Here is a 14,585-nt window from a genome sequence, read left to right as displayed (position 1 = left end):
GAAAGTTTATTTTTCTCCAAGATTATAAACTCTCAGGGCATGCTAAAGGTGCCTTATTTCAGCCTCCCAATTATTCCAAATATGTAAACTAACTTGTATTCCATTTGACAAACCGAGAGAAGCATAATTTAAAAAAAAAATGTATTATAAGCCGCGCGTTTGACGATTTCCATAATCTTCGGAGTGTAATGTCTGCCTGCATTACACAAAACGGAAAAGCGAAATTATCGGTCAATTTATCAGACGGTTAATTATGTGAATAACATAAAAATGTACACTTTACTTCTTTAGGTAAACATTCATAGATCGGAGATAATATTCCTACAACAAAACTGAGGAATAATTCAGCGCTATATTTATCTTTGGAATCGCCGTTAATTATCTAACCAATCTCCTTCCAGCATCAACTCACGTTTTTCTTCCTTTTCATGTAATAACAATAAAATGTTAAGCTACATCATTTACTTTCTGGAAAATATTGTTATTATATAGTACGGTAACCGGTTCGATTTTTATTCGATTTTTGCAGTTGACACACGTGTGATTAGAGACGAATCCCTACATGCATTTTGCACCGCTGATTGAGATCGTTACATTGAAAAAGTAACGAAACCAGTTCAGGCAACAATTGCCTTACCCGGTTGCAACACGATTTTTAATATTGGGTGTCACAATATTTGATTTACTTTATTAACTGGAATATTTATGACTTCGTGCGTAATAGCAAGAAAAGGGTGGTTTGTGCTCGCATTTTTTATGATTTAACGATTCCGTGCAAATTACCCTTAGTTATGCTAGCAATGTTTTGATTCGCTTTATATTTCAATCGCAGCTTTGCTTATTACTTAATCGTTGTCTTTATCGCTCGGTAGAAATAGCTTCTAGCTCGTTTAATGAATTTTTTTTGTTGGTGCTGTCAACTCATTTGGATGCGTTAAATGATACGGAATCGATGTACCTACATTATTTGATGTGAAGGATTTTGTCGACAAAGGGCCAAGGGGCAATGATCCAGATGGTGAGGAATTAGGGATTGCCCAAATTTGTCGATTTTCATGAACACGAAAACCACTAACATTGAATGACTTGACATTTTCTTCAATGAATGAAAAGAGAGTGGTTGTGTTATTGTCATGCAATTCTTATGGATTTCTTTTCTAAATCACGAGTCTTTGAATTTGCAGGTCAATGTCTACCCACTGATGAATCAAATTTCTCTGTCTATTTATAGTTTTCAATAGTGTTCAAAACTTAATTTCACCTATGAACTTCTTACACCCTTAAATTCCATGAATTTTTCATGCTTTATTGCATTTTTCATAAATTTTCTACTTAAAGCCAGTTCTATATTTTAATGTCATAATCGCCAATTTTTACATTGATTTTTGCATGAAATTAACATGTGAGACTTTATGGTTTAATTGTGACTTTAGATTTATGTTTCCACTTAGTTTTTGAATATTTTGTGATGATACACGTGATAAGAAATTAGCTAGGGAACTGAAGCTCGCAAAATTTGTGGAATTTGCAATGATAGACCTCGCGATAAAAAATCAATGCCATTTGTTATGTGATGAAACTGGTTCGAAAAACAGGTTCGGTGTTGTTATTAATCCACTAAATTGCTTATTTATTTATTTATTGTTCAGATATGTCCACGTTGTTGATAACTCAAACATATTTATTAAATCCATAATTATGCTTTCTCTAAAGAAGTTTAACGCGAGTGAATTTTTGGACAACAACCTCTTGGATCAATTTCTACCCCAACGACTTCGAATGAACCCAAAAATTGTCTCGAAGATCTACGTACCGCATGAGGTGGCCTAGATCAGCGGGGGTTTAACATTTCTAGTACGATGACCGAGACAGAAATTCGGAACTTGTGCATACAATTGGTATATAAGAGATTGGCAAACGTGTAGAACCACAGAATTTGTTAATTGATTGATTGTTTTTAATAAATTACACTTTTACACGTGTCTGCAATTAATTAGAGTGGCCAGGTTCATTAGCATGTCCGTCGGTCTGTCCATCAGACCCACTTTTGCGGTTTTTAACTACTTTTAGGGTAATTGTCCTAGAGACCTGGAATTTTTTGCAATAGGTGGCAGTCAGAAATTGTTTTTTTTTTAACTTCGAAACACATAAAATATGATGCAAATGTAGTTAATTTAGTGTAAACAGTTTTTGCTAAATTAATAAAGAATTGATTGGTTGTTTGTCAGCGCTGTTACTATTATAGTACATTTTACTTATTAAAAAAAATTAATTTTGAGAATTGGGAACGTCAGTTAAGGTAACATTCTCAAATTTCATACGATTTAATCGGGTGGCTTTCTATGAGTAAGTTGTACTGTGGAAATTCATCGTGGTTGCGGCATGAGGAGTGATTTTTAATGTGAGTTATTAATTTTGATTGAAATATCTGTCTAATAATCATTTAACTTAATAATAAAGTGCTTATTTATTGTTATTTTATTGTTCCAGTGTGAAGTTTATTGCTTCGCTCATTTGGCATAATTTTTCTTTTCAATTTGGGGGTGCTGATATTTCAATCGAAGTAAATCATTAATGATGATTGCAGATTTTTTTGGTACTCATTAGTAACAAGTTTTATATTGTTTACTTAATGCAGTAGAAGTTTCAAACTAATTACTTTAGTGACACATTGTGTATTAAATGGAAACGGTTGGTGGTGTTACTAGTTCGTACGAGTTAAGTGACCTAAGTTATGATGATATTCATCTCTTTGGTATATTAATTGCTAATTAAATTAGAAGTTTGGAAGTAATTGGCTCCAGAAACTCGAAACCGTTGGTGAGGCCACGTATAGTCACAAAAATAAAGTGCCTTAAATAATTTTATTACAGCTATGATTTTCGTGCCACTTTCTATGAAAACCATAGCGGCAATAAATCTATTTGTCACTGTTCTATTGTAAGCAGCAGATAACCCCAACAGTTGCCATCAAACGGGCCACTGACTTAAGATTATCAACGGGGCAATTAATTCCAAGGTTGAAATTTAGGAAGCAATTAATATAGTTATAGTTTAGCATGACAATCATAGCCACAATATATTTATGTTAGCTATTTTATGTTTATTTTAGGTGGCACCCTCGACTTTGCTATTTAATTAACAAGCTACCAATGAAACAACTAATTGCTAACTTACGCTTTAATAAGTAATTAATATTCAAAGTGGTTAATTATGCACTTCATTTTGCAAATGCGATAATGTATAGGGCGTAATTTATAAACGCTTAAAGCAGCATAGAAGATTTTATAAAGTAACTTTGGTTCGAATAGAATAAAATAAACATCATATTCAATGATTGCAAAATCATGGTTTTAACCATCGTCGCCCGTTAAAGCATACTATCTTAAATAGAATAATTCTTTTATGTGATGCCACCCTCATGCACGAATTCAATGATGTATGATAAACTTTAGTAAAACTATTATATTACCAAAAACTACATTTTAAAAATATAGAAAAACAATTTCCCAAACTTCGTTACCGATACCCTGAATTACAGATCAATTAATTGTATGCTTGTGATCCAGAGCTAAATTTGTACCGTCTTTTTGGTACGTAAATATGCTTAGCCCTTATTAATACAGAAAACGTTTTTGTTAGCTATCATTTGATTAAAAAAACTCTTTAGCAAAACAACCGAAAAAATTAATACCATAAATGATGGCCAAAAGCAACAGAAACCTGGTTATTACTGGACGTTAACGCTCAGCTACCAGAAAACAAAATAATTATTAGAAAATTACACTATACTTTTATAATGGTCTTTAAAATTTCTGGCTATTTGAATACCGGTTATAGTGCCCCGAATGAAATTGTTCAATTTACCAATCTAATACGGTTCAAATTACGTATTCCACAACCTTGCATTTGCTAGCTATTTAATTAATTACGAAAAATAAGACATTATAAGCATTTATCCGGTACAACGTGCCTTTAATTACGAAAATTAATTGTATGCAAGGGGAATTGAAAACATCTGTTCGTTTTCCCTATTTATGGTAATACGGGAGACTTGCTTCGCATTAAGGAATGTTTATAGGAGCTTAAGTTATAGTAAACTGTTATCATTCCGAATGTTGTACAAGCGGGGTTATCTTAGGCGCGGTGCCTTTGAACATGAATGCTATCGTTCACTTTAACCAATGCCGCGTCACGGTAGGTAGAAAGAAAGACACTGCATGATTTTATGTAATGTTTGTCGCCATTTAAGGATGTTTATTTTGTTATCGGTGGCAAGTTGAAGGAAACGTTCCCGTACATTTCATTTTGATTTGTACCTATTCCTGTTCAACCAACAAGATAACATTCCACAAGAGTTGAGAGGACAAAAGTTAGCCACCATCAATGGTCATAGCTTGGGTGTGATTTGTGATACGAAAGTCGTTGCAGATCAGGATCAGACAACTGTGCTGAACTTCATTTAATATTTTTGAGTTTTATAACAAGATATATCAGCATTTGGAACACTATTCCATCCCTTAAAAAATTCTATACTGAAGTCTTAAAAAACGAAAATGATAAAGTAACAACTTTGTATAGGGACCAACAAACAAACATTGAACACAGGAGTATTAGATTTTATGCTATTTTATAAGATTGTTAAATGTGAGCATAATCCTAACTTTAAAGATTTACAAGTCAGTCATCAATCATATACCACATATTCCAATTGGAGCTTTACAGAAGATGGCATTAACGTTTTCTCACATACGAATCAATCAAAATTAAAACACTAAAATTGCCAATTAGGATATTAAAAAATGATATGGACAATAAAATGAATTCAGGCGCGCTTTCAACATTTTATTTCTATGAATTATGTGCGTCGTTATGTAAATGATCGTTTAATAAATTTTCGCCCTCGGTATTAAAAAGCTAACTAAGATATTTAATTCTACGAACAAAACTAAAACCAAAAAATTCTTTCGAGATCTGGTTTTTTAAAACTAATGAAGTAGTAGCGCCAAGTTGTAAGTATATTAATTGCCTCTTTTACATAACTTTTTCTACAGATCTTTAAATATTTAATAGGATGAGTGTTGATTTGCATCTCAAAATGAAAATTTAGTAACCATTACCAAACAAGTGTCCAAAATTGTTCATAATCTCTGGCCGAATTTTTACTTAGCGGTATTAATAGTAATTTCAATCAAAGGACCGATGCCGCATTTCGCCATGTTCTCGTCAATGACCTGCGATGGGAGAAAAATCCCGTCCGCCCACAATATTATTAAAAAACTATCATTCTGATTTTAAGTATAAACAAACGATTTTCTTACAAGATAATTTTCTATAATCAACGTAGGTACTGTTTATTTGCAAATCTCTATCTCCCATTATGGTAGTGTTCGTTCCGTTTTAGCCTTTACAGTCACTTATAGCGTTGGGCAAAAAAATCGATAATCGATTATTAATCAAAATAATCGATAATCGGGTTTGATTATTCTATTAAATTAATCGATTATATCGATTATTTGATTTAATCGATTATTTGATTAATCGGTTATTTTGATTAATCGATTGTTTGATTAATCGATTATTGATTAATCGTTTAATTTGATTAATTCGATTGTTTGATTATCAATTATTAAGTAAATTTTAATTGATTATTATTAGCTGGATCATCAGTTTACGCAAAAAGGAGCACTCACAGCTCACAAGTATATTTATTTTATAGCGGATGTTAAACGTCACTTTAAGCAGCTAAAATGAATTAAGATTTGTATCATCAAAACTAAAGCACAGCTCATCGGAGAGTAACCTGCCTAATCATCTTATTTTATTTATTTATTTTTATTTTTGAAACTTCATTTTCAAATGGGCAGGGTTTCAGCCAAGGCTGTCCTAAACCCAACCAACTATGCATTTGCAAATATCCATGGACACTTTGTTGATTATTGATTAATCGATCTGCCTGTAATGAACGATTTGATGAAAAGAGTAATGGAATTATTTTTTTATTTTTATTATAATAATTAACGTATTAATGCATACAAACAGATATTTATCACTCCTTGTATGTGACAATCGACTTTTGATTTAAACGATTAGGTGACTAATCGATTATTAGATTAATCGACGATTTGATTAATCGATATTTGATTAATTTTGATTATTTGATTAAACGATTATTTGATTAAGATTCGATTATTTGATTTAAATCGTTATATTTGATAATCGATTATTTGATTAATCGATTAATCGTGTAATCGATTATTTTTTCATAATCGATTATCGATTATTCAAACCCGTAATCGCCCAGCCGCTAGTCACTTACCGTTGGCCTTGACCCAGAAACTTCTTTAGTACTCCCAAATATCCCAATTATTTTTTGAATTGATCAATGGATGTTGATAATAATGATTTTTGAAAGATGTACGTAGCTTCGTCCATGGACTAATGTAACACTGAACTTACCAAACCGAAGATTCTAAGGAGACCGACTACCAACAATTACTGACACTTTCTTAAAGGATAATGGCGAGGATAGTTGAACAAAAAGATTGTTTTTTATTGTATTGTTTCACTAACAACGTCTTTAATACTTTATTTTTATTATACATGAACGTTTAGAATTATAGAAAAAATGCCCATGCCTCTAATAATTTTTTTTATGTTTTATGTTTATCGATATTTTAATACCTAGCTATTCTGCTATTCGGGCGGGAGACCAACCCAACAAATCAAAAATCATGAAAATCGGTTCAGCCGTTCTTGAGTTAAATCTAGAAACCACAACCGTGTTTTTTATCGCCTAAGATTTTTGCATATACTTAAATGCACAGGAACGGTCTGTGTTGATTTCGCTTTGGTTACAGTTAAAGTAAATCTTTACGACCTTTTCAGGCCATAACATTTAATTAATTTAATTAAATAACCCTGTACGGTACAATAAAGTAATGTTTAGTAGATCACAATTGAATTATTCCGTACAGTATTCGATTTATATTTAATTAAATAAATTAATTGGATCTTAAACTTTCAACCGCTTAGAACTGGTACGCGAACGAGTTTAAAATCCATTGTCACTTACGGTGAAGGTGGATATAAGGAATTACAATATGTATGAGAAGTAGGAAAACGTGTCCAATATAAAACGTGGAAAATATGATTTGTATTAAATATTCAAAATGCAGCATCCGTTAACTCCCTTTCTTCTTTGGGAACTTTACAACTTCAGCTTCCTTGTTCGCACGAATTGATTTTTATCGTTTGCAGTATGCATGATGCGCTTTAAATCGTGCCATTTATGAATAGATAATACAGCACTTTTGTACACAAAATTAGTATCAAAGCAATGAAATTATGTAATCGAACAGTTTTGCGTTTCCATTATAATTCTGTAAGAATCAGGACCCGATTACTTATTTTTATTCATATTTTTACTCATTTTAGAATGTTATGAAAAATCAACGTATAGAATTTTAATAAAAAGGCGCGTTTCGCAGCTATCATCATCAGCACACTAAAGTCACAGTATATTAAAATTCAAATTTATACTGTATTTCATGAAAGTGTCTGGTATACCTACATGATTTACAAAAGTATCATTTAATTAAGTGACACTTCCGCCATTTGTACCAAAACCTAACAATAAACGGATGTTCACTAGATCGTTGCACCCATTAACATTTTGTTGACGACCCATCACATCAAAAATAGTTAAAAACCAACAGAAACATTCCGAATTACCTATCTCCTAAGTTAACATTTTTACGATTACCAATTTCTTACATTTGTTTTTATACAGCTTTTATCTCGTACAGTTTTATTAACGTTAAGTTTTTTCTTTAATTAACGACACTTTAAAGTGAAAGATTATTGCGGGTTTGTTAAAATAGCTAGATAAATATTAATTGCTTTAAGCAGCCATTAATTCAAAAATGTCAATATAGAGATGTGGAATTTAACAAATTTCCCATTAATGACGATATAGGAGATGTTTATAAAGAAATTTAAATTGACGAAGCGAACATCTGGATTTCGCTAATTAAAATTAAACGCTTTTTACAAACAAAAGGATCTCTGGATCCGCCCGGCTCGAAGACATACGATATAATCAATTTGATACAGCGGATTAGTACAAGATGATGTTTAATATTGCGTCGTGCAAGGCTATTAAGGGGCGCAACTGTTGGTTTTTCGGACTCTCATGCTGTACAAGATCATTACAAGTGAAGCGTAAGATAATTAAAAAATTAAATTATTCATTAAGGCGGGTTTATGTTAAACGTGAGTAGCTGTACCACGAGTTAAAAGCGCTAAATCATCGGTTGGACAAATGTACATCCGAAAATTCCAACAAATGCTTTATCCTAGCATTGTTTTCACCATTTGTTTTAAATTTTATGGTTTTATTGCAAACTGCAAAGCGATCTCTATACTAATATCAAGATGCTGATCTGATGTGGCGATGGCATAAAAGAGTGTTGGATTTGGTATCGAAAGGGAAATCAAGCGCAGTTCCACTGTCGCTTAATGTGTAATGACACTTCCAATTCCTTCTTAATTCGTTGTAATTCCACATTATTCTGCCGAATTCCATATAACGGAACCTCAGTTTCATTTTTGTTAATTTAACTTATCGAGTGCCTATTAAACTGAATAAATAAAATACTTGCTGTAATGTAAAATTTATTACAATTCAACTGCTCTGAGGCAGATTCAGTTAGACACTAAATTTACATTATTTTCTGCAATACAGGTAAACAAGAAGGGGGGATTTTACCAATAACCAGTTTTCTTTGGTTAAGTATTAACATAAACTGCCCCCTTTTTGTAATTTAAACAATATAAGATATTAATAAAACATATTAAACAAGATATCAATAAACATATGAAACAAGAGATACATATTATACAAACATATTAAACATAACTAATCTACTCGTATTTTCCTATTAATTGTCTGATAAAGGCAATACACAAACTTTATTTATTGCACGTTTTATTTCACTAGTGGCTGTTTTAATGGTCACTACGCGCACTTCGTTGTCTTTGCCAGGATGAAGTTGTATTACACGCCCCATTTTCCATGTGCATGTAGGTAAGTTGTCGTCGACTATGGTTACTAGATCACCAACCTTGATGGGTGTCGTTGGTTTTCTCCATTTATTTCGCATTTGTAACCCATGCAAATACTCCTTCTGCCACCGCTTCCAGAAATGCTGCACCATGGCTTGAAGTTGCTGGTAATGGTTTAAACGATTGTTTGGAGCTTCCACTAGATTGTGATCGGCGATTGCTACCAAACTTCTGCCTATGAGGAAGTGTGCTGGTGTCAAAGGATTTACGTCATTTGGATCGGTACTTAAGGGAGAAAGAGGTCTGGAGTTGAGGACGGCTTCTATTTGTGTTAGTAATGTGGTATATTGTTCAAAAGTTAAAATACTATCACCTAAAATTCTTTTCATATTCATCTTTACTGCCTTTACACCTGCTTCCCAAACGCCTCCAAAATGAGGTGAATTTGCCGGAATAAATTTCCAGCTTATATTTGCATTGGCTGTTTCTTCGATAATATTTGTAGCGCTATTTTCTAAAAACTGATATAATTCTATTAATTGGCGATTAGCACCTGCAAAATTTGTTCCATTGTCCGAAAATATTGTGTTCGGTTTCCCTCTGCGGGAAACAAAACGTTTTAAAGCAGCAAGAAAACATTCGGTGGACAACTCGCTTACTAATTCTAAATGCAAAGCCTTTGTGCTTAAACAAACGAAAAGGCATATATAGCATTTATAAATTTTATAACCTCGTGCACGTCGATCTCTGCTTTTAAATGGACCTGCATAATCTACGCCACTATTGTAGAATGGTGGTGTAGGTGTGGTACGCAATTTTGGTAGGTTGCCCATGTAAATATTGGAAATTTTTGGGTTTGCCTTGAAGCATTTTACACATTGATGAATAATCTTTTTACTCAAATTGCGTCCAGATAAGGGCCAATAACGTTCTCGTAATGAATTTAATAATGTTTGTGATCCGCAGTGCAACAATCTCACGTGCTCGTTTTCGGCAATTAATTTAGTCAATATGTGATGTTTGGGTAATATCAATTGATGTTTTGCAGAATAATTTAAGTCTGATAAAGTTAATCTACCTCCCACTCTTAACAAACCATCCTTGTCTATAAAGGGCTTTAAACATAGTAAAACTGAATTGGGTTTCAATGCATAATTCTTGAGTAGCGATTTAATTTCAGTCGGAAAAGATTGCGATTGTGCTACCTTTATCAATTTTTTAAGAACTTCCTCTCTTTCAGTTGGATCAATGTGTAATGAATTTTTGTTTATAAGGATTTTCTTTGTATTGTCATAAAACCTATAGCAATATGCACTAACATTAATCAAAGTCCGTAAAGATGAAATTTTGGAAAAAATATCATACTCAATTGTGGTGGTGAAGGTAACTCGTTTTGCGTCGGTAACATTATTAAGCATTTTGAATGTATCGGTTGGTAGCTCTTTATTGGAACTCAAAAAATGTGGCCCTTTCCACCATAGTCTCGAATCTAGTAAAGATTGTGGCTTTAAGCCTCGTGAAATTAAATCCGCGGGATTGTCTGCCGATTTAATGTGATGCCAGTCATTAATGTTTGTACATGTTTGAATTTCACTCACTCGATTAGCGACGTATGTCTTCCATTTTGAAGGAGAAGTTTTTATCCATGACAAAGTTATCATGGAATCACACCAGAGATACTCTTCGTTAATGGTAATCGTTAAAATAGAACGGATTTTGTGAATTAATTGTGCCAAAAGGACAGCCGCATTTAATTCGAGTTTGGGCAAAGTTATATTTTTAAGGGGTGCAACTCTTGATTTAGCTGCCAACAAAAAAATTGATATTTTACCGTCCGTAATAGTACGTATGTAAACGTTTGCACCGTATGCTCGTTCGGAAGCATCGGAAAATCCGTGCAGTTCAACTTTGTTTGGATTTTTGTTGTAGACGTAACGTGGTAATTTAATGTTTTTCAAATGTTTAAGATTATCCCTAAATTCTATCCAACGTGTATATAGATTTGTCGGTACTGACTCGTCCCAAGTGATATTTAAATGCCATAATTCTTGAATAATTAACTTGGAAGGTATAATAATAGGCGCTAATAGCCCTAGAGGATCGAATAATTGAGCCGTAATCGCCAATATAGTTCGTTTTGTAACTTGATTCTGGATCTTTAAATTTTCAAATTTATAGTATAAAACGTCCGAAATTGGTTCCCAACATATCCCTAATGTTTTTATTGTATTGTCACCTAACTGGACAAATTCATGCTCTATTGTCTCCTTGTCACTCTGAAATAATTGTGTGTGCACATTACTACACCATTTGCGTAAAATAAATCCAGCCGTACTCAGTATGTGCTTAATGTTACTTCGTATTACTCTTAAGTCTTCTATGCTATCACACCCTGTAATTAAATCATCTATATAGAAGTCGTTTTTAATAATTTGCGCTTCAGAGGGATAAGAATTTTCAAAATCTAATGCAAGCTGATACAGACATCGTGTTGCTAAATACGGCCCTGACTTTGTACCATAAGTAATTGTGTTTAATTGATAGGCCTTTAGAGGTTCATCTACGTTTTCTCTCCAAACTATGTTTTGTAGGTGCCTGTCATCTGAATGTATAACTACCTGTCTAAACATCGATGAAATATCTGCTGTTACGACGTATGGATGTAATCGAAATCTAAGAATAATTGAAAACAAATCGCTTTGCATTATTTTTCCTGTTAACATAATGTCATTTAAAGAAATACCTGTATCAGTTTTACAACTACCATCAAACACCACTCTTAATTTTGTGGTCAAGGAATCTCTTAGTACCGCGTGGTGGGGTAGATAATATGTAGCCTTTAAAGTATCCTCAATTTCAGTCATGTGATTTAATTGCTTATATTCATACATAAATTTTACATATTTGTCTTTAAATTCGGAATTGGCCTGCAGTTTTTTTTCTAAAGAACAAAATCGTTTTATGGCTATGTTTTTGGAATTACCTAAGCTTGAATAATTAGGTTTTAGCGGTATCCTAACAATAAATTTACCATTTGTGGCACGCTGGGTCGTTTCATTAAACATCTTCTCACAGTATTTTTCTTCTGCACTTAAATGACTCACTCTTTCAATACATTCGTTAATCTCCCAGAATTTTGAAACCTCATCTTGTAACTTATTTAGTGACAAATAAGCTAATGTTCTTTTTATTTGACCTTCGTTCGGGCTTAAATTTCCAGAAATAACCCATCCCAATTTAGTTTTATGCAGGGTCGGTTTACCTGTACCGAGTTGGTGTTGTCCAACGCTTAATAACTCCCAAAAGTTACTTGCGCCAATTAAAATATCTATTTTACCTTGCTTATTATAAGTAGGATCAGCTAATACTAAATTGCTAGGTATATCTAAAATATTTGCATTAAAGTTTGAGGATGGCAAGTTGTCCGTAATTTTTGGAATAACCAAACATGACAATGTGACTGAGTAATGATTATAACGGGAATAAATCTTGATTTCAACGCGCGCCATCGTTTTTATGGGAGTTTGACTGATTCCTACAATTGATACATCTGTTTCATGCCGTTTAAGGTTTAATTTTTTACATAATTCCTCCGAAATGAAATTGGATTGTGATGCAGAGTCTAATAAGGCTCTGGCTATAATTATGTTTCCAGCTTTAGTCTCTTTAACGTTTACACATGCTGTAGATAATAAAACTTGGGACGACGTCCTTCCTTTATGTAATGTACTGTAACTGTAACTTGCTAAGGACGTCGATGCCTGAGATGATTCATTAATTGCCTGTACCTGCCTTGAACTAATTTCGCTACTGTTCCTATTGGGGCCCTTGGATTGTTCTTGCTCTGAATTGGAAATATGAAGCAAAGTATTGTGCTTTCGATGACATGATTTGCAAGTGTGTGCATTTTTACATTGAAATGAATTATGACCTTTTTTCAAACAATTTAAACATAAATGTAATTCTTTTGTTCTTTCAATTCTTTTATTGACCGGGAGTTTCAAAAATTCTTCACATTGATACAAGTAGTGTTTACCCTTGCAAGATGCACAATGAGAATCTACTGTTGCAGTTGTAGCGAATGCACTGACGTTATCTGTTTTGTGTTTTGGAAAAGGTTTAAAATTGACTGATGAGGACTGATTAATTGAAAGAGATTCTAATACACCCTGTCTATCGTTTAAAAATTTTATAAATTCCTCTACAGTGGGAATATCGTCCCGCGATTCATATTTTTTATTGAGAAATGATTCCCATTCACGTATAGTATTGAAATCTAATTTGGGTAACAGCATAGGAATTAAAAGAGCGTTCCAGCTTTCAACCGGTTGGTTCATTGCCTTTAAACAGTTTAAATGTTTTTGAATTGTATCAATTAAATGCCTTAAGGTCACGTGAGATCCTTTGCTAACATTACTGACATCCAGAATTTCTCGAACGTGATTGTATATAATTCGCCTTTTGTTATTGTACCTCTCCTGTAGCAATTTCCATGCAATAGAATAATTTGTGTCTGATGTGTCAAGGGAGCTAATTAAATTTGCAGGTTCATTTTTTAAAGCGGATCTGAGATAACATAATTTTTGAACATCTGTTAAATCTGAATTATTATGTATAATTGTTACAAAAGTGTCATGAAAGGTGCGCCAATTAATAAAACTGCCATCAAAAGATGGGATTGTGAGTTTAGGTAATTTAACGTTAGCCGATTTGGCCGTTTGGGAAACATTTGCTATTTCAGTTGGCGGTTTTCTAAGATTCACTAATTGTTGACCTTGAGATAATAATGAATAGTAATTGTTTTCAAATTGTTCCCTTTCTTCTAAATTATCCTCACAATCTGGGTTTAATCTATCTAATTGATTTTGAATGTCGTCAAATTGGTCATATATTAATTGAAATTTAGCTAATCTTTGTTGCAGGTTAATGAGGTCTGTTTCTGCAATATTATCAGGAGATAAACCATTAATGAACCTTTGAAATAAAGTTACCTTTGTCTTAAAATTTCCGCGTTTGTAATGCAATTCTTTAATTTTTTCAGTATTATTGGAATCGGGCATTGTTAGTAATGTTATTGTGTCGAAGCCTTGAAGGATTAAAAATAGGTAAATAAGGAATTCTTACTTGATGTTATGGTAAGCTTGCCAGGTAGATGAATGGATGCACTTTTCCTTTTCTTTGTTGTTGGATGTTGTATCGATGGATTTGTATTTGGACTGCCGATGAAATTGTAATAATTGACTGGTAACCACTCACGATTCGCGTTATTGTGACTAAATTTGATTGCGTTTGAATGTTTTAACCGGACATCCGGCTCGAAGGACCATTGTTAATTTAACTTATCGAGTGCCTATTAAACTGAATAAATAAAATACTTGCTGTAATGTAAAATTTATTACAATTCAACTGCTCTGAGGCAGATTCAGTTAGACACTAAATTTACATTATTTTCTGCAATACAGGTAAACAAGAAGGGGGGATTTTACCAATAACCAGTTTTCTTTGGTTAAGTATTAACA

At 33.0% G+C, this 14,585-nt stretch overlaps 1 protein-coding gene across 1 annotated transcript; it reads right to left on the bottom strand.

The window, feature by feature from the left end:
• Positions 1–8,942: 8,942 nt before the first annotated feature.
• LOC116181802 lies at positions 8,943–14,126 on the bottom strand. Its single transcript, XM_031502229.1, has 2 exons — positions 12,050–14,126; positions 8,943–11,974 (listed from the first exon to the last, which is right to left on the bottom strand). Exons 1-2 carry the CDS (start codon positions 14,124–14,126, stop codon positions 8,943–8,945), a joined length of 5,109 nt encoding a protein of 1,702 aa, XP_031358089.1.
• Between the last annotated feature and the right edge of the window lie 459 nt (positions 14,127–14,585).

Source organism: Photinus pyralis, unplaced genomic scaffold (assembly GCF_008802855.1).
Source record: "Photinus pyralis isolate 1611_PpyrPB1 unplaced genomic scaffold, Ppyr1.3 Ppyr1.4_unclustered_Scaffold2176, whole genome shotgun sequence".
NCBI classification, from domain to species: domain Eukaryota; kingdom Metazoa; phylum Arthropoda; class Insecta; order Coleoptera; family Lampyridae; genus Photinus; species Photinus pyralis.
This window is presented reverse-complemented; position numbering and strand designations above follow the sequence as displayed.

Bases quoted from the DNA above. Each gene is read 5' to 3' on its own strand.
- LOC116181802 (XM_031502229.1), bottom strand. From the start codon at position 14,126: ATGCCCGATTCCAATAATACTGAAAAAATTAAAGAATTGCATTACAAA. The intron at 11,975-12,049 runs GTAATTCCAAAA...CCGAATTTAAAG, and splicing joins ACCTAATTATTCAAGCTTAG to ACAAATATGTAAAATTTATG.